Raw genomic sequence first — 20066 nt, 5'->3', positions numbered from 1 at the left:
TCCTTCGGAGGTTCCGCACTATATAAACGTTGATAGAACTGTCGGAACACTTCCCGGATGAGTCAGTCATTATGTTCCCACTAATTTAACTGTGAGAGTATGCCCCACCCGCTCACTGAACTCATAGCAATGCTCTCTTTTATCCAGAAAGCTTTTCGCAGCCTTAACAGCTATCTGATCTCCAACTTCGGCTTTGGCTAGGGCCAACCGGAGCAATATATGCTTAATTGATTTCCCATATTAATAGCAAGCTCCTCCTCTATCCCAATCAGAGTGTCACGAAGTGCGTCCTCTCGCTGAGCCGCCTTTTTCTGCCGGTGCAAACTGTAATTCAGTGTCTCACCTCTGACCCTCGCTTTACACGCATCCCAGACTATCCCTGTGCGGGCGCTCTCCCTGTTGATATCCCAGAATTCCTTAATCCAGTCTTTCATAGGGAGCACATATTCTGGATCTTTTAGAAGCCCCCTTTCAAAGGTCCAGACCCGCTCGTTCCTCACCCCCCCAGTGAAGGCAACCGTGAGAACTAGGGGGTTGTGGTCTGAGAGTATCCGGGGATATTTCTCTATCCTAAACCTCGAGATAAAAAAGTGTGATACAAAGAAATAATCAAGTCGGAAAACAGCCTTATGTGGAGCAGAAAAAAACGTACTACCTGGGTTTTCGGGTTTTAAATAAGCCCATGCAGCAGTAAGTCCATTATTCCTTACTAAATTCATAAGAGCTTTAAAAACTCTCCTTTTCCGACCGGTGTATCCGCCTCCCACATTGCCCCAAAGCCCACCCACATTATTACAGGAGTGGGCCATCTTGCAAGCTCAGTATCCAAAAATTCAAAGACCTCAGGGTCATCACCGGTCGATCCATATACCGAACAGATTGTAAAAATGTCACCTCCCCATGAGCATCTGACCACAGCCCAACGGCCCCACCGGTCAGAATTTTTTTTCTAGCTATTATATCCCTTCTTCGAGTAAGGATAGCGACCCCTCGTGTTCGAGTACCTTGCTTGGTATTAACCATAAGCTTATATCCAAGTTGTTTCAGGATGTTACCTCTGGTACCCTCTATGTGGGTCTCTTGAATACATAGTATATCAATTCGCAGTGTTTTAAATAAAATTGCAGCCTTTTGCTTTTTACCTTGGTCATTTAGCCCACAGACATTAATTGAGGCAATTCGAAGACTCATAACAAATTAAGGAAATTTCCTTCTAAAGACAAACATGATTGCCTCTTTAATTCAGCCAAAACGGGTCTACCTAAAGCAAATTTTCTTCCCATTTCCATAGCTGTTTACCAAAATTTGCATCACGTATCGTACTGTGCAGTGTTGTGTTGTGCCCTTACCCAACCCACCCCTCCAGACCCCCCCCCTTACCGGAGAACCACCCCCCCACCTCACAACCCTTACAGGCAAATAGGTCTGGCATTACCTATGTATGGCAGCTGATCTCACATCTCAAGTCGCCGCGGTGCCCCCGCCCCCTCCAAAGCCCAAGAACACTATATAAGCCCACAACCGGTTACTATCTCAACCTAAGCATATATGAAAAGAAGGGGGGTTACACCAGCTTAGTTAAGCTTCAGGTCGCCGCAGCCCAGAACGCCTACCAAATGAACAGTTTCAAAATCAAAAATAAATCTACTGTTGCCCCCCCATAGGACTTGCGGCCAACTCCACCTCTCCCCTTTGCATCCTTCAATTCAGTGATGTACTCCTGTGCCTTGACTTCCAAAAAGAAAATTTGCACCCTCCCATTTAGGATGACCGTAAGCCGAGTGGGGAATAACAAATAGACCTCACAACCCATCGCCTGAAAAGGAGTTATCATCTGCCGGAGTCTCCATCTCCGCTCTACCGCAGCGTGGCAGAAATCAGGGCGAGCGAAGAAAGTGTGCCCCTCGAAAGTCGGTTTGTAATCTGGCCTCGCTCTGTCAGTTATGGCCTGTCTTAGGAGAAAGTTCCTGATGTAGATTAAAATTGCTCTTGGTCCTCCCCTTGACTAGCTGAGGTGGCTTTCTTCCACGTCATTGGTAAGCGGTGTGCCCGCTGTACCTCTGCGTCCCAGTACCAATGGGCAAGATTGGGAAAAGCTCCCTTTAGCAAAGATACGACAAAGGACATTATATTTTCCCCTCCAACGTTTTCTGGCATGCCTAATAGCCGTACGTTGTTTCTGCGTTGCGTGTTTTCAAAGTCTTCAAGCTTCCAGCTTATATCCAAAGATTGTTTTTCCTGAGATTCCTTGAATACCTGTAGCTTACCGGCTTCCTCCTCCAAGGCAACAGTTTTATCTTCCATATGAGTGACCCTTTCAGCCATATCTGTGCACAGTTTATTTACTTTGTGCATGGAGACCTGCAATTCTTTGGTGGCTTGGAGTGATCTTCGGCTCTCCAGTCTAGCCTCAACCTGTATCTGTTTGAGAGTAGAATACAGTAGTTCTAGCGAGGATGGAGCAGCAGTAGGTTCAGAGCCAATGGAGACTCATTGTGCTGTAAACAGCGAATCGTTTCCATAGGTCATACTTGTGGCAGAATAGTCCCATTCAAGCTTACGAGCCGTAGCTGAATCAGATTTAGCGAGTCTAGCTCTGGACCTTGCCCGTCGCTTCGAAGCTGAGGACGTACTACGATGCGTTTTTTGTGTATTAGAAGATTCCCCAGAATCTGTCTCATCCGAAGTATTGGGACGTTGGCGACTCAGTCGTCATTAAGCGAGTAAAACTTGTCCCCCTCCGGGGACCCCAAGAGCGTTTTTGACCACAGTGGGATCGAGATATGGGCAGCAGCATTGCCCAGGGAAATGGCCATTTGCGAAGCGTTGGTGATGGTGACAGGACGATTGTTGCCAATCGTACCACCTTCCACGGTGGAAACCGGGCCATTATGACCTGTCCTGCCAGAGCGAGCATTGGCACTAGCCTGGAGGGGCCGATTGACAGATTCCACAGGTTCCCCAGGATTTCCATCTCCAATCGCAGTCTCACCCTGTTCTCCCAGCGGCTCTGGTGAAGACGACAGCGATGGCTGGGTTTCCTCTTCGGCATCCAGGTTCGCATGCAGGTCCTGCTCTGGTCCGGGTTGTGCGCTCAGCTCCGCCGCAAGCTCAGTCACAGCAGAGAGTTCAGCCAAACTAGTCTCCACTATGGCCGCCTCCGTTGTGCCCAATGCTGCGGCCCCCGTCGAGCTGGGGATGTTCTGCTTTCTGAGAGACGGTGGAGACTGAAGCCTACATGACGGCTTCTACAACGGTTGGCTGCCGCAGAGAGCCCTCCGCAGCCACCGCCGCATGGAGATGAGTCCCTCCTGCTACGCCAGCATCTTTTGGCTTACTCCTGCTCTTGTCACCCTTTTTCGAGAGGGTCCCACGCCGAACTTGATTCGGACCCCGCACGGCCTCTGTAGTGGGGTCTTTAGTAGCCTCTTTGACAGTCTTGTTCACTTCGGGGCCATAACCTGCTGGCAGTTCCAACAGCACTTCTGGAGGTACAGAGATATCCACTTGAGGGCCAAAACAAATCTCCTTGATCTCCGCAGGCTTCCGTGACATCCGAGACCCAGCAGCCTGACCAGCGATTCATACAGATAGGTGCGAGGTAACATGGTGTTCGAGGCATGTGGGCTGCTGAATTCATATCTATTGCATAGATTGCCGCCTAGTGTTGGGTCCGGATGATTGCACATTGTTGTCCTGGAAGAGTCTTCGAAGTATCACGAGATAGGTGGCTCCTCCCCTGGACTACAGTGCGCATGGGCATCGACTCCATCCCCAGATTGTTTTTTTCCGCCATTGGGTTCGGATGCATATTTGATCACTCAAGTTCGGAATCAATAGAAACTTTCTTTTTGGCCCAAAGGCCTTTCCTATCATCGGTATTGTCTTGCGATCGGTGCACAGTTCTGTTCCAGCTCAGTTCCCGAGTCGGACATCCAGAGGAGTCGCGTGGCTCTTCAGTGCTCGAGGCCCGGTCGACGCTACAGGCCTTATTCGACGAACCATCATGGAACGGAGCCCTTTCAAAAGGTGCCCCGTGTGCAACTCGAAGTATCCTCACATCGACGTCCACCCGGTGTGCAACAAGTGCCTGTCGCCGGATCACGATGAAGAAGCCAACTGTATGGCTTGTTCTCGTTTCCGCTCCAAGAAGACAATTGGACTTCGGCGCGCAGCACGCCAGGAGGCCCAGCAGACGGCACCTGACCCGGTGAACATTTTCGATACCGAGGAAGAAGAGGCAGACGAGCAGGAAGATCAAGAGCCGATTTCCAATCCAGCGGCAGAGATCGACTCCAACTACGACGCAGACGTAGAAATGCTCGATGCTGAAGAAATCGTCAACGAGGTAGGAGGCGACGATGGGGCCTATGGGGCCATGGAAGATGGCTCAAGCGAGGAGCTATGCCCCGTTGAAACGATATATACGGCTCAGGTCGAGGGATCGCCACATGGCCTTACCCAAGATCTTGCACTGAGTTCCACAGTCTCACCTCCGGGCCCGGCTACGGACACTTCTAAAGAGCCACAACTGGTGAAATCGAAACCGAAAGAGAAAGCTTCGGTGTCTACACAACCGAAAGGGCTAGAGGCGCCGTCGAAACCGAAAGTGCGTGTCGCCTTGGTCGGCTCCAAGTCTTCAGACCTGTCGGAGCAGACAAAGCCAAAAAAGGTCGCTCAAGGGTGTCGAGCCGAAGTCTGGGACACCAAAAGCACTGGTCAAGGTCAAGGTCGTCGACCCAAAGACTTCGGCGCCGAGGGCTGTCGACACAAACAAAGGACTCGGAGCTACAAAAGTTGTCGATCCTGCGCGTCGGCCGGACAAGGCCAAAAGTACTACAACCCTCGAGTCCGCACCTGGTGGTGGCTCGAAGGAACCTGTCGAGTCGACGCAGCCGTCCGCCTCCTTCACGAAGTAGGTGTCGGAATCGTTGAAACGCATCAAGGACAAAGCTTCCGCTGTCGATCCGAAGGATACTTCCATGCCAAAGCCTGCCACCAAACCGCAAAAGTAGACAGCGCCCATTCAGTTTACGCTGCCGCCGAAAGTGGTGCCGAAGGCGTTCGCGCCAAAGACGGTCGTCGAGGCATCCACGAAGGTGTCCACGGGGCCGAAGCCTACACCTGCGGTTGTGGGCACAAAGCATCGACAACCCCTGCTGGAGGAGCAGTCGGAACAATTCATCGACGCCGACACCGGTAAACTTTCTATTTACAAACGAAAGATCACCCCAGCACAGCCTATGGAGTCCTACACAATTCCTTTAAAGAAAAAGAAGGATTCCACGGACTCACCCATTCTTGTAGAACTGATAGCTCCACGTGGACAGGACACTGCTCCAATCTTGCCCACTTACTCAGAGGTGGAGGCTGGGGAAGGTGACTATGATGAGTATAACTACCCTGCCGACACTGATCCTGAGGATCCACATGACACATGGGCAGATGCTGCTGACCCAGGGGATCCACAAACTTCCCCAGACACTCAAGTGTATAATGTGAAAACATCGCCTACTGAGGACTCAACGGCATTTAATGCGCTTATTGAAAGGGCAGCCAAAAATCATGATGTCCAGCTCCATACTGACCCTATTGAGGTGGATTTTTTGTTTGACACCTTTTCCACCTCTGAGAAGACCGTAAAGACTCTGCCAATGCTAAAGGGTGTCTTAAAACATGCTGCAGACATTTTTAAAGAACCCACAAGGGCCAGAGTTATAAACCCCAGAATTGAGAAGAAGTACAAGCCGGCGCCTGGGGACCCTACCTACATCAAGGGCCAGTTGCCGTTGGACTCTTTAGTTGTTTCCAATGCCCGGAAGAGGGCAAACTCACAAACTACTGGTGATACTCCTCCCCCTGGAATCTAAAGTGCTAGAAGCATCAGGGAAAAGGGTGGCGGCTCAAGCGGCCAATATCTGGCGCATTTCAAACACTCAGGCACTCTTGGCCAGATATGACAGAGCACATCAAGATACACTTGAGACCCTGTTACAACACTTGCCAGATGAATATAAAGAGGCAGCAGAGATGCTCATACAAGAAGGGAAACTCATCTCAAATGCTTCTTTTAAGTGTGCACTGGACGCAGCAGACACCGCGGCCAGGGCCATTAACACCAGTGTAATGTTGCGGCGACAGGCCTGGCTCAGAATCTCCAGGTTCAAGCCGGAGATACAAACCACCATCCTAAATCAGCCTGTAAACCCTGATCACTTATTTGGACCTGAGGTGGACACCACCCTAGAAAAAATCAAAAAGGACACAGAGACTGCAAAGTCTATGGGAGCTCTCCAGTCCCAGCAGTTCAGGGGTGGTTCTTTTCGTCGCTCAAGCACTAGAGGTGTTTCCAGAGGCCAGCTGTCCCAGCAAACACAGTACAATAAGAGTGGCACGCAAACCTCGTACAACAAACAAAGTAGAGGTGGCTATCGCGGAAACAGCGCCAAAGGCAGAGGTCGTGGAAACAACAGCTCCCGATCCTCCGCCGCCAACAAACAGTGACGCCTTGTCACTGCCCCCGACCATACAACACCGGTCGGGGGGAGACTCCAACAGTTCCTACCAGTCTGGAAATCCATCACCACAGACAGGTGGTTCAGAAAACTTATCCAGTACGGTTATTGTCTGGAGTTAACATCCACTCCTCCCAACATACCCCCAAAACACTGTCCTATGTCCACAGAGCATTTGCACTTTTTGCAGCAGGAGGTACTCGTCATGCTGCAAAAAGGGGCAATCGAGCTCGTACCAGTGGAACAAAGAATCACAGGAGTGTACTCCCTGTACTTCTTAATCCCAAAAAAGACGGGTCCCTCAGACTCATACTGGACCTCGTACCCCTTAACCAGTTTATTCTTTCAGAACACTTTCATATGCTCACACTGCAGCAGGTTCTTCCGTTGCTCAATCAGGGGGATTTCCTCGCAACGTTAGATCTAAAGGATGCATATTTTCACATTCCACTACATCCGTCACACAGAAAATACTTCAGATTCACCATTCAGAATCAGCATTACCAATTCAAAGTCCTCCCTTTCGGAGTGACTACAGCGCCCAGTGTGTTCACAAAGTGCCTGGCGACAGTGGCTACGCACCTCAGGAGACAAAACGTTCACGTCTACCCTTATCTGGACGACTGGCTTGTCCAAGCAAAGTTGGCCCAGCAGTGCGCCGCCAACATGTCCCACACCATTCACCTTCTTCACGATCTGGGATTCTCACTGAATTACCCAAAGTCACACCTTCAGCCCGCCCACGTGCGGCAGTATCTGGGCGCAACAATAAACACTCTGGCAGCCAAAGAACAGCCAAATTCAGTGAGGATCAACAGCATTCAATTGCTGATACAGAAATTCAGACCGCAACACTCGCTTCCAGCACGAGTGTTCATGCAGTTGATACGCATGATGGCCTCCTGCATCTTCATAGTCCCGCACGCGAGACTACATATGCGTCCGCTTCAGGAGTGCTTCGCACGTCAGTGGAATCAGGCTCACGGACAGTTAAAAGACCTAGTGTTGGTGACCGTTCATGCGTACAACTCTCTACATTGGTGGAATCCACACAACCTTTGCAAGGGCTGACCGTTCCAGGAGCCTGTGCCACAGATCATCCTAACGACGGACGCATCTCTCCAGGGTTGGGGAGCTCATGTACTCCACTACACAGTGCAGGGACTATGGATAACGCAGCAAAAGAAGATGCACATCAACCACCTAGAGCTGATGGCAATCTTCATGGCAATGAAGGCATTCAAGGTACATCTGTGCAACAAGGTCGTGTTGATCCGGACGGACAACATGACGGCCATGTACTACATTCAGAAGCAGGGAGGTACACACTCTCCACAGTTGTCTCATCTGGCTCAGAGCATGTGGAAGTGGGCCATTCAAAGGAACATCTTCCTCATGGTGGAACACCTCCCAGGCAAGGACAATCAGATGGCGGATCTGCTCAGCAGGTACAGCCAGCAAATGCATGAGTGGGAGCTACATCCATCAGTACTCCACCCGTACTTCCAGCAGTGGGGTCATCCAGAGATAGACCTGTTTGCCACAAGGGAAAACGCCAAATGCCAAAGCTTTGCCGCCAGGTTCCCGCAACCACAGTCGCAGGGCAATGCGATATGGATGAACTGGTCAGGCAAATTTGCGTACGCTTTTCCCCCAGCACCTCTAATACCGCTGGTGGCACGAAAGCTAAAGCAACACTCGATGACGCTCATCCTGGTTGCTCCAACGTGGGCACGCCAACCATGGTACACCACGTTTCTAGAACTTTCCGTGGTACCGCATCAAAGGCTGCACCTCACACCCAGACTTTTGACACAGAGCCATGGCGACATTCAGCACCCAGATCCGCAACAGCTCAACCTGGCGATCTGGCTCCTGAGGTCTTAGAGTTTGGCTACCTCAACTTGCCTCCAGACTGCATGGATATCATATGGGAGGCAAGAAAGCCCACCACCAGAGCATGCTATGCGGCAAAATGGAAGCGGTTTGTCATTTAGTGCGTAGACCACAACATAGACCCGCTTGACGCGTCCACGCACAACATCATTTGTTATCTGTTACATCTTTACAAATGCAATCTAGCATATGCTTCCATTCTAATACATTTATCCGCCATAGCGGCTTATCTCCAAAACAGGCAGCATCTCTCCCTTTTCAGAGTGCCTGCCATTAAAGCCTTTCTGGAGGGACTCAAACGAGTCATTCCTCCCAGGACCCCACCAGCTCCTGAATGGAATCTTAATGTGGTCCTCACCCGACTAATGGGTCCACCTTTTTGAGCCTCTACATTCATGCGAGATTCAGTTCTGAACATGGAAAGTGGCTTTCCTAATAGCGATTATGTCACTGCGACGTGTTAGTGAACTCCAGGCACTAACTATCCAAGAGCCATTCATGCAAATTCACTCCAACCGGGTGGTGCTGCGCACTAACCCTAAATTTCTTCCAAAGGTGGTTTCACAGTTCCATATCAATCAGACTATTGAACTGCCTGTGTTCTTCCAAAATCCTGAGACAGTGGCAGAGAGAATGCTCCACACTCTTGACGTCAAAAGAGCTTTAATGTATTACATTGATAGAACCAAAGATTTTAGGAAGACAAAACAAATTTGTTGCCTTTTCCGCACAACACAAAGGCAACCCCATTTCTAAAGCAGGTATAGCCAGGTGGATCGTTAAGTGTATTCAAATTTGCTATCAAAAAGCAAAGCGCACTTTAACAATCCCCCCCAAGGGCGCACTCCACCCGCAAGTTGGGGGCCTCCATGGCTTTCCTTGGAAATATCCCTTTAGAAGACATTTGTAGAGCAGCCACATGGTCTACACCACACACATTTACAAAACACTACTGTGTAGATGTGCACTCCAAACAGCAGGCAGCTGTAGGGCAGGCTGTTCTAAAAACACTTTTTCAAACTGCTGCAGCTGGCACAGGCGGCCGCTGCTAATGGAGGGACTGCTGTATATTCTATGCAATAGATATGAATTCAGCAGCCCACATGCCTCGAACCGAATATGCTACTTACCAGTATGCATCTGTTCTTGGCATGTAGGGCTGCTGACATTCATATCGCCCGCCCTCTTCCCCGGCGCCTGTAGCGGCTGCAGCACTTACACTTACTCTTAGCATGGTCATCACTCACAGTGTTACACTACATCTTTGCCACAATGGCTAAAAACAATCTGGGGAGGGAGTCGATGCCCATGCGCACTGTAGTCCAGGGGAGGAGCCACCTATCTCGTGATACTTCGAAGACTCTTCCAGGACAACAATGTGCAATCATCCGGACCCAACACTAGGCGGCAATCTATGCAATAGATATGAATGTCAGCAGCCCTACATGCCAAGAACAGATGCATACTGGTAAGTAGCATATTCGATCCCATTATCTGCACATCCTTAGACGCCTTGGGGAGCGAGAGAAACCGCAGCAGCTCTCACTGAGGTCGGTCGGCCGGCGGCCATCTTGCCCAGCTGAAGGTTTGGTTCTGAGCCTTTTGTGTCAACTAGTGGGCTTTATGCCCCATTTGGGGATAAAATCAGGGGTAATCACCCCATCTGCCCCCCAACCCCGAGGGGGCAGAAAGACTGTCTCCGGTGTTGTGAGGGTTTAGCCATGCCCATGGTGGGCAGCCCCTACCCCTATATATTGTTTTGGGAAAAAAGCTTTCCCCCTGTCATCTAGTGGTCTTTCTGGTCCCCTTTCCCCCGGGTGTAGTGACCCCAGGGGTAAGTAGCCCATTGGCTACTACCCTTCACTCTACTTAATGCCCTTAAATTGAGTATTTAGGTGGCCCCTGATACCAGGAACTTAGATTTGTCTACCTGAAGGAAAAAGGGGTACAAAGAAGTTGCCCACAACACGAGAACTGAGGAGCAGCACTTGCCTTGGCACCAGCCTTGCCAGTCTGCCTGCTGTCCCTGATAATTGCACTGAGCCGGCTCATTCAGAAAGCTATGTCACTTCCAAAAACTGTGGATAAGTGATCCACAACTTCAACTGGCCAGCAACATCTCCCTTGGAGCAGAGGAGCTGCTTCATGCACTGCTTCAGGCACCAAAAGGACTGATAAATAGGGCCTCTGCCAGCTTGATCCCTCTGGAGAAAGCTGCACTGCACCCGAGCCCCCCCTGCCTGAGTTGCCATGAACCGACTGTGCCCCTGAGGCACAGAGACCCTAAAGAGCTGCGCCCCATTTTGGATTTGGCCAGACTGACCCCGCAGTCCTCGCCTGCAGCCTCTGTCGCAGGAAAGCAGGAACTGCCCGAGCCTCTGGACTGCTGTGACACCTGAAGACACCACTGCAGCCAAGCCGGACAGCCCGAGAGATGTGGACCAACGGTGGCCACGAGGCCTTGAGACCCTCCATTTCTGCACCCCCTTTGGGTTTGGCCGGACTGATATCCCCCCCCAGTTCCCACTTGCAGCCTATTTTTGCAGGCAACCAAAAACCACGAGTGCCTCCTGCAGTGCGACCGTGCTGGAGAAAGCACCACTGCACACAAGCCCCTAGCCAGAGTTCCAGTGGGCCCATGGTGTGTCTGCGTGCCCGAGACCCTCAAGGACTGAGCCCCCCGTGGTGATCTCAAAACAAAGTACTTACCCAATTACCAAGTTCTTGGTGTTAAAAAATATATATAAAAAGATGTGATAATTTTCTAAATTGGTGTGCATCTCCTTTTTGAGTGTGTGCATCATTTATTTTGTGTGCCTGTGTGTGTGTGTGTGTGCCTTTGTGTGTGCGCCTGTGTGTGTGTGTGTGTGTGTGTGTGCCTGCCTGCCTGCGTGCCTGTTTGTGTGCCTGTGTGTGTGTTTGCTCCTGTGTGTGTGTTTGCTCCTGTGTGTGTTTGTGTGTGTGTTCTCATGTTCCACACTACCTTAGGCACAGCACCTTGGGATTGCTGGAGAAAGTCCCTGTCCATTCATAAGGGATACCTGGACTATTAATACAGCATACCTCTTTTTGGTATACTATATAAAGAGCCAGCTTCTTACACGTACCTCTGGCAGGAAATGTTGTGATAATGTATTGCATAGTTGCAAGTATGGAAAGAATTGTTATGCAGAATGAATTTGTCCTTCAATTGTTTGAAGGACTTAATGCACTTATCCAACCTGACATTGCATCCTTAGATATACCAATCCAGTCCCAGGCTTTGAAGCCCTCCAGGCCAGCCTCGTGGGGAGGAGGGGGGGGGGAGAGGGGGGGAGACACATGCTATTCCACAGTTATGGCTTGTAGGTTATGTGCTTAAACCACACAGTATGCTTGAGTACCCTGTGCCAACACACCAGCAGGACTCTAGTGGGCTCCATAATACCTTAAAATACAAAAGACCCGGGACAGGAAATGGTCCAAATGGAATGTCTATCATGGAGACTTATGTGTATCCGCAGTGATGGAGTTAGAAATGCGCAGAACTGCAGACAGAGATGTGATTAATTAATGTATATGCTTGGCTGACCCCTGTATACTGTACAAATGTATAAGTAACAATACTATCTGCTAATCGGTACTGTATGTATGATGGTTCTCGAATTCAATAAAAATAATTTATAAAAAATAAATAAATACAGAAGACCCATACAATATTGCTTCAAGGTCTCTTAAGTGCAAATAATCTCATCTAGTCTGTAGCCGGGTCGTCTTGGTCTCCAAAGATACAATCGTTTATCACCACAAGTTGAGAAGCCCAATTGTATAAACAGATGTCTGGAATGCCCAGGCTTCCATCATATTCAGCCTGGATGCTTTTGGTTATAGAGACCTGAGGTTGATCACCCTGCCCAAAGAAACTTAATTAACATAGTATTGATGTCAGAGTACAGGGACATGATTATTATATACAGATATGTTTGGAGTACATATAGAAAACATGGTAGCAACACCATCTTGAACAGCGTAGAGTGACTCTGCCAATGGTTCCACAACTGAGGCAAAAAGAAGGGGATAGAAAGGGCCGCCTGTCTGTTGCCCTTTCAATCGGGAAAGGGGCTACATCACCCCATTAACTCTAACCCTCGTCCATGATTCATGATACAGTATAAAATCTAGTTTCAGGAAGTGGGGCCGTAAGTTTGCTTTACATAGAATTTTACACATAATGTGGTTGGAATTAAAGGCCTTCTCAAAGTCCATTAATATACCAAGTCAGTTTCTTCTTTGAGCCAAAATGACCTGCAGACAGTGGATGTAGTGCCTGGTTCCATGCTGGAGATTACGCCCTTCTGATCTGTGTGAACCAACGACTGAATTACTTTTGTCAACTGTGTAGGTTAAATCTTGGTCAGAATTTGTATTTCTGTAATTATTAGGGATATAGGGATATTGGGTGGTGGGAGAGACTGTCCACTGGATCTCTCCCAGGTTTGGGTATCACCACAATGTCGGCTTTTCTCCTATCAAAGAGTATCTTACCCATCGACAATATCCTTCTATTTATGACAGTAGTTGAGGGGCTAACAGAGAGAGTAGCGCTTGCACAACTCTACAGGAAACCCTTTTGAGCCAGGAGTGCGGCCAGTGGTCATAGAGGCAATTACCACTTGAATTTCTTCCAGGGATATGGGGGCATCAAAGCATCTCTTTGGGATGGGACCAACGAATGGATGATGAGGTTCTTTCATATGGGGGACGACTGCTCCGCTATAGGAGGAGGCAAGGTCTGGTAAAGGGCTGTGTAATACTTAGCAAAGACCTGTGCAATGTTCACTGCATCTGAGACTAATGTACCGTGATAATGGCGGATGTGGAGAATTACTCTGAGGCCCACAAATTTCTGGCTTTCAGTGTCACTTTTGCTGGACTCTTAGACATGAAACGCCAAATCCCAGATCCATCTGTAAACTCAGATGTGCAGATGGACCATGAAGTTGGTAAAACGTCCAAGTGCTTGCAAACATTTCCTATTGCCGTTTCTGTTGGTCTTTGCAATGTGTGCAAACCATTTTTCTCCTATTCTGAAGCTAATCTTGAGGTGATCAGCAACCTTTAATGTTGCAGTGTGCTGAAGATATGCTTGTTGTTCCGTTTTCGGACACAGAATGATTTTTCAGAATTCTAGATAACCAAACAAGCCATGTTTGGTAATCTGAAAAAGAGAGTCCATCATATTGCAGCCTAGTCTGAGATATGACTCCCTCTATTCACCCCTTCCATTAAAGGAAATCTGTGCACCTTTCTTGTGAAGTATACTTGCTTAGTTAGCAGTTTTGCTGACTCTGTAATCTTGAAACAGCTTATTCCTTGTTCACCATTCATACTACAGTGCTACTATGCTTCAGTTTCTCTTTTCGTTTTAGGGACTCTTAATTTGAGCTGGGATTTTTGTCCTTTACAGGCCTGTTCTAATGGAGAAACCAGACATAGTAGTGGGCACTCCGTCCCGTATCCTGTCTCACCTGAAGCACCAAAACCTGTGTTTGAAGGAGTCACTGGAGATCCTGGTGATCGACGAGGCAGATTTATTATTCTCCTTTGGGTTCGAAGAGGATCTGAAAAGCCTGTTGTGGTAAGGTTATTGTGTTGGGGTGGACGTTTGGCAAGGGTGAACTGACTACTCTGTAACTATTTTTTGCTTGTTCCTGAATTTGTGCTGGATAGGTCAACAGGCATTGAGAGAGTGTGTTTCTTGCCCCTGTTGAGCGTTTCTACTTCCACAGGTGACCTCTGGGAAGCATGTGCATTCCTTAGTATTAATAGTTATTCACTGTACCTCTCTTTAATATGGAGTATGTAATTTATTAAATACTTAAGTCAGCTATGTGATGAAATGTAATATGTGGTATGTTTTTATGGTCCGGTTTGATAGAGCAGCTGGAGCATTACAATGATGTGAGGATCACTAAAGTGTGGCTTTGGCTCTGCTCACATGTTGCGGGCCAGGAATAAATGTTTTGACTGGGCAGAATTGGTATGCTCCTACAAAAAAGTGCTCTCCTTCCACACAGCTGTGATCATTTTGTTAATTTATCCATCTATCTTCGTAACCCTCCGCCCTTAACCGCCAACGCAAATACTAATGCCAATGCTTTGAATAAATGGTTCAATGATATGGTGGAGGATGTCGCCCCTGTTAAACGAGCAATGTCACGGAGGGAATCTCCCTCGGCCCCCTGGTTCTCAGAGGAATTAAAGGCAAAAAAATCAGCCTGTAAAAGATTGGAACGGCGATGGAGGGTAAACTATTGTGAATTGGCAAGTGCCCGCTACCGGGAAGCCATTTGAGAACTTCACAAATTAATAAGAAAGGCTAAAAAAATATATTTTACCACTTCCATTCAGCAAGCTGATCATTCAACCAAGGAAGTTTTTAAAATAGTACAGTCTTTTTTTAAACCTAGATGTATCGAGACAGAGGTTGTCCCTTCGGCTGCACTCTGTGACAGTATCTCGGAATTTTTTGATAATAAAATTAAAACAGTGTATAATTAATTTTCCTTACCGAGACCCACGGAAAAAGAGGATAGGGATGCGGTGAGCCACCCGCAGATGTTGCTATGTCAATTCCAGACGTTCACGCTACCTGAGGTCCTGCAAGAAATAAAAAGGTGTAAATCCGGGTCTCCTGATGACCCCTGTCCACCCAAGCTCTGGAGTCTGATGGCTGAACAAATCGCGCCTGTCCTCCAGAATGTGTGGAACACCTCGATTTCATCAGGAGTATTTCCAGATTGCTGGAAACATGCCACACTGCTTCCTTTGAAAAAGAAAGCAAATGGAGATCCGGAGGATCTCAGTAATTTGCGACCAATTTCTCAACTGGCAGCTCCTGGCAAAATGCTGGAGAAACTGGTCCAACGACAATTAAATAGGTTTGTGGAGGAAAACAACATTCTGCATGAAACCCAATTGGGCTTCAGGGCAGGTTTCAGTACTGAGACTGCCCTGATCGAGGTGGCCGAGTCAGTGAGGTGGTCGTTGGATTCAGGGGCATCTGCAATGCTGGTGCTCCTGGATCTATCGGCCGCCTTTGACACGGTTGACCACGGAAGGCTGTTGCACCGATTGGCAGAGGTTGGACTACAAGACCAGGCGCTCGGCTGGCTTCACTCCTATCTGTCTAATAGATCCCAGAAGGTAGCGCTAGGGACCTTTGTGTCCAAAGCTAGGCGCCTGGACTGTGGTGTACCACAGGGCTCGGCACTCAGCCCGCTGCTTTTTAACATTTATTTAGCTCCACTTTTCACTTTAATTTCTAACTGGGGTGTCACGGCAATTTCATATGCCGATGACACCCAGTTAGTTTTCCCCTATGCAGAGGCATCAGAAGCAGCGTTTGCCAACTTTAAGAGTTGTCTTCGCGACATAGCCTGCTGGATGAACACTAATAAGTTGAGACTAAATGCTGGTAAAACCGAGGTGCTTTTCTTTGGGAAAGGCCCTCACCACTCTGCAGAGCTCTGGTGGCCAACAGAGATGGGCACGCCCCCTACCCCCAGAATTAAGGCAAAAAACCTGGGAGTACAGTGGGATGAAAACTTATCCTTTCTGCCCCACATTCAACAGGTGGTCGGAGGATGCCTAAGTAAATTGAGAAATTTACGGAAATGTATCTGGCTGCTGCCGGAGGAATGCAGTAAAACGGTAATCCACGCTATGGTCACCTCAAGGCTGGATTATGCCAATGGTTTATACTTGGGCCTCCCGAAATACCTGATTCAACGGCTACAAACTATCCAAAATGCGGCTGCGAGACTGGTAACGCATATTCCATTTAAGCAACACGTCTCTCCGCATCTGCTTAGATTAAACTGGCTTCCGGTAGCTAGCCGAATTAAATTTAAGGCCCTAACCCTGGCATTTAGAGCCTTACGTGGATCATGCCCCCAATACCTTAAGGCCCGTCTGCCCAGATAGGCTCAGTCGAGACATCTCCGCTCTAGCTCCTTGCTCCAACTCTGTGTACCTCGAGTCAGGCGGGCTCGGTTAGGGGGCAGGACCTTTGCCGCCAGTGTGACGCAGCTATGGAACACCTTACCATCGGCTATTCAGCTGGCTCCATCTGAAGCCATATTTAGGAAGCTACTGAAAACGTGGCTCTTTGAGGAATGAAAGCTTTTTCCTTCTTCGCATCAGGCGTCTGCCTGTACTGCACACCTAGCGCCGGAACACCTCCGCCGAGGTAACTGCACGCGCTCTACAAAACTCGGTATTATTATTATTATTATCTATCTGAGCTTGAACTTTCAGGAGCACAGACATGTCCTTGTAATGCTATTAAAGTGCCTTAGATAACTAGGTAATTTATGGTGGTTTTTCTCTGGCTGCAGCACAGATGGGAGGATTGCAGTCATTAATCTACATGGATGTTTAGGTCTGGTTTGACAGCACAATTATCACCTGACCTTTTAACCTACACCAATATTATTCTACAGTTCTTTGCTTCGATACACATTCATATAATTCCCATTCTATTTGTTTAGTAATGCTGCACTTAACTATACAACACTCCTTTAAAACCAGACCAATACCAATGGTTGTTTATATTTTAATATGATATAGTTGTTGCAAAGGTTCCAACGAGTTTTCTTACTCTTTCCCATCTTCTTTATTTTTCACTTCTGAAGTTACGTCACAGAATTCTTCTTTGCTTATTTCAGTTTTTAAAATTTTCTTTCTTGAAACCACTGTATGACCAGCTTCATGTAACAGTGTTTAGCTCTACTAAACTCTAGCAAAATCTTTCAATTCCTATGAAAGTCAGTCCATCTGTAGGATCTGGGCTTCCATAGAAGGATTAACCTCAAGTAGATACTGATTCCCGTGTGCAATTCCTTCACCATTCGAGGGTTTGGGTTTGTGGCCATAAAATCGACTTTGCCCCATGTATTGCTTCCTTCAGTATCTTAAAACATGACTAGAGCACTCAGTTCTGAAACTCAAAATGAGGCTTTCTAGATTGTGTTTAGGCATTAATATATGGTAACTTGACATTTTTGAGGCGCTTAAAAAAAACTACACTTCTAGTGATTTAAAATTCCAATTGCCTTGGAAGTCCGTTTCTGAAGTTGAGCCATGTAAACCGGTGAGTCTTGTCATGTTGTCCTGTACATCCTCGGAATGTCATATTTTTCTTTTGGTTGGTCATGAGTGGGAAGCAGGATCGACTGAAAACCTTGCACCTTGCAAGTGATCTGGTGGTACTTCCAAAGTCATTTGAGTCTGGAGCAGAGTGCAGGATTCTCCTATTTGCTTCTAGATGTGTGTCTCAGTTATCAGTGAGCAGGCTATTTTGCTGTCAAAGTTGGTGAGAACCAAAGCTTAAACAAGAGTTTTGAGTGTCTGTGTTCGGAAGATAATTCCTTCTTCCTGAAAAGACTTGAAAGCGGATGCATGCATTGAATCTTCGCATCTGTGTGTATATTGAGACTGAGATTGTTGTTGATGTAGAAATAGAGTGATGTGATGCTCTTTGTGACTTGGGTTTTGAGTCTGTCAGACATCGTAGTTAGGAGCAGTTTGCTTTTGGCAATGAGGGTGAAATCCATGTTTGGGGCGAGTCAGCTTCAAGTAAACTTTCACGGCGAAGATTACATGGTGTGAAGTATGTCTTTAAGGTAATCCGTGGTAGTTTAGACCTTCGAATAACGCTGTATTTTGTCAGCATACATGTGCGTCTTGATGTTTGCATATGTTAGGAGTTTGTCAAGTAGCTCAGTGTAGTGGCAGCAAAATTGAAGCTTAAGGTACAGTCCCTTCCAGGATGGTGTTTGCCTTAAAGGGGTTTTCAGTAAGCCTTGATGATCAACTGTAGAATGATAATCGATTAATAAGAGGGTTGCACTTTCTGGTTGCACTTTCTGGTGCTTTGTTTCTGTAGTACACTCTCATCAGAATCCTTACTGATAATCGAGTAGAATGTACTTTTTTTATTTGATTGTACAGCTGGAAAGAAACTAGCTTCATAGCAATATTCCAGATAAATAGCAAGTCGGTGATCAGATGGTTGTGGTGATGACTTTTGGCCGTCTAAAAATTAGAGTGTTTTTAAGGTTCCTTTAAATTTGGGAGTCATTGGCTGTAGTCCGGAATGACTTGAATGCTTCATCAGAGATTACTTCACTGTTGAGGTAGTACTTCCAAGCAGGGGAGAAGGACGAAGTGTATTCCTTTCGGTGCATTGTAAAATATGTGTATTGTAATTTTGTTCTTTATCGGTGTGCTTTCTGAATTTATCCTTATTGGAACATCTATTAGTGTTGCACTTGTCAGTGGAGTATTGCATTGCCAAGTCTATTGTAGGGTTGTTGCAAAGTATGATGGCTATTAACAGTGGCCTGCTTCCATTGGTGTTGGCTATTCTTGTTTTTCTCATTGATATGTCATTTTTATCTTTTTGATAATGGCTGTGTCGGCTTAGGATGCTCCGATGACCATTTGTAGAGTTTGAGAAGAAACCTCCAGGCTGGCTAATCAAAGCAAGAGACCTTGAATGTTACAACACCCACTAAGAATTTAATTTCTGTTTCAAACCTCACAAAACGGTAAATAGTGGAACAGTGACCCTGTAGGAAAGTACCCCTTTGCTCTCAGGAGATCAGAAACCAAGCCTGCACAGGAAGAGGGTGAAATGCGAATCTGGCTTCCCTCTTAGGAGAAGAGGCCAACAGCGCCACCAGGACCACAACCATTTGACACCTGGACAAGCATGAAATTAGCTAGTCAGGTAGATGTGCCCACCCCCCCAGACCAGTCCCACTCCTAAGGTGGCCTAACCTGATGTGGGTACGACTTTTCAGATGTTGCCATCGGTGTTGGCAACCTTGGCAACTCTGGGACAGGCTTATCACTTCCCACAGGAAGTGGTAATATAGGGGGGCGTAGTGACTCCCAAGGGGAGTGGAGGGCTACCTCCATGCACTCACCTAACACCCCTAAATTTAGATTTGAGGGGAGCCCCTGGCACCAAGATATTTAATCCTGCCGACCTGAAAGATGAGTCGCATCCTGCGAGAACTGAAGACTCAGCAGCTAACATGGCATCAACCCTGCCGGCCTGCCTATTGACTCCGACAATTGCACTAAAAGGCGAGTTGTCCTGCAGCTGCTGAGTCCCCAAAGCCCGGGAGACTTGCCAGGAACTAAGACCTCCCGAGAAGTAGCAGATCTGCTTCCATGCAACCTGCAGGCATCCACGGATTCCTGTGAGGACTTTGTGACTGCAGAAACCAGATGCCTGAAGACACGACTGCACCTGTCGCTCCAAACCCCAGTTGAAGTAGGCCAACTGTGTCATCGTGGTCCCCCAGCCCTCCAGAGTTAGAGTCTACTGTGGTTTCACCCCCAATGAACTCTGACGCCTCCTTCAGCCTCTGCATGCGGCGTCAGAGTAAGGAAAACCCAACGTCTAAAGGCACCTCTGCAACCGAAAACCCTGGGCTGTGGAGAAGAGGACCGAAGGTGTCCCTACATCCTAAGCATCGGGAGGCCTGAGCCCCCCCCCCCCCCCATTTGGTTCAGCTAGACTGGCCTCTCAATCCAAACCTGCAGCCTTTTTACGCAAAGACTGATCCCCATAGAGTAACATTGGGTAGCCAACCGTGTTTT

The 20066-nt window shown here is 47.8% G+C and overlaps 1 protein-coding gene across 1 annotated transcript in view; it reads left to right on the top strand.

Annotated features, from left to right (window-relative positions):
* The window catches only part of DDX56 (DEAD-box helicase 56), a 109531-nt gene that overhangs the window by 49855 nt on the left and 39610 nt on the right, over positions 1-20066 (top strand). The window contains exon 4 of the mRNA XM_078666760.1: positions 13858-14028. Within this exon, the coding sequence (XP_078522886.1) occupies positions 13858-14028 (171 nt within the window). The remainder of the gene's footprint in view (positions 1-13857; positions 14029-20066) is intronic.

The sequence above is a fragment of the Lissotriton helveticus genome, chromosome 11, assembly GCF_964261635.1.
Source record: "Lissotriton helveticus chromosome 11, aLisHel1.1, whole genome shotgun sequence".
Lineage (NCBI taxonomy): Eukaryota > Metazoa > Chordata > Amphibia > Caudata > Salamandridae > Lissotriton > Lissotriton helveticus.
This window is presented reverse-complemented; position numbering and strand designations above follow the sequence as displayed.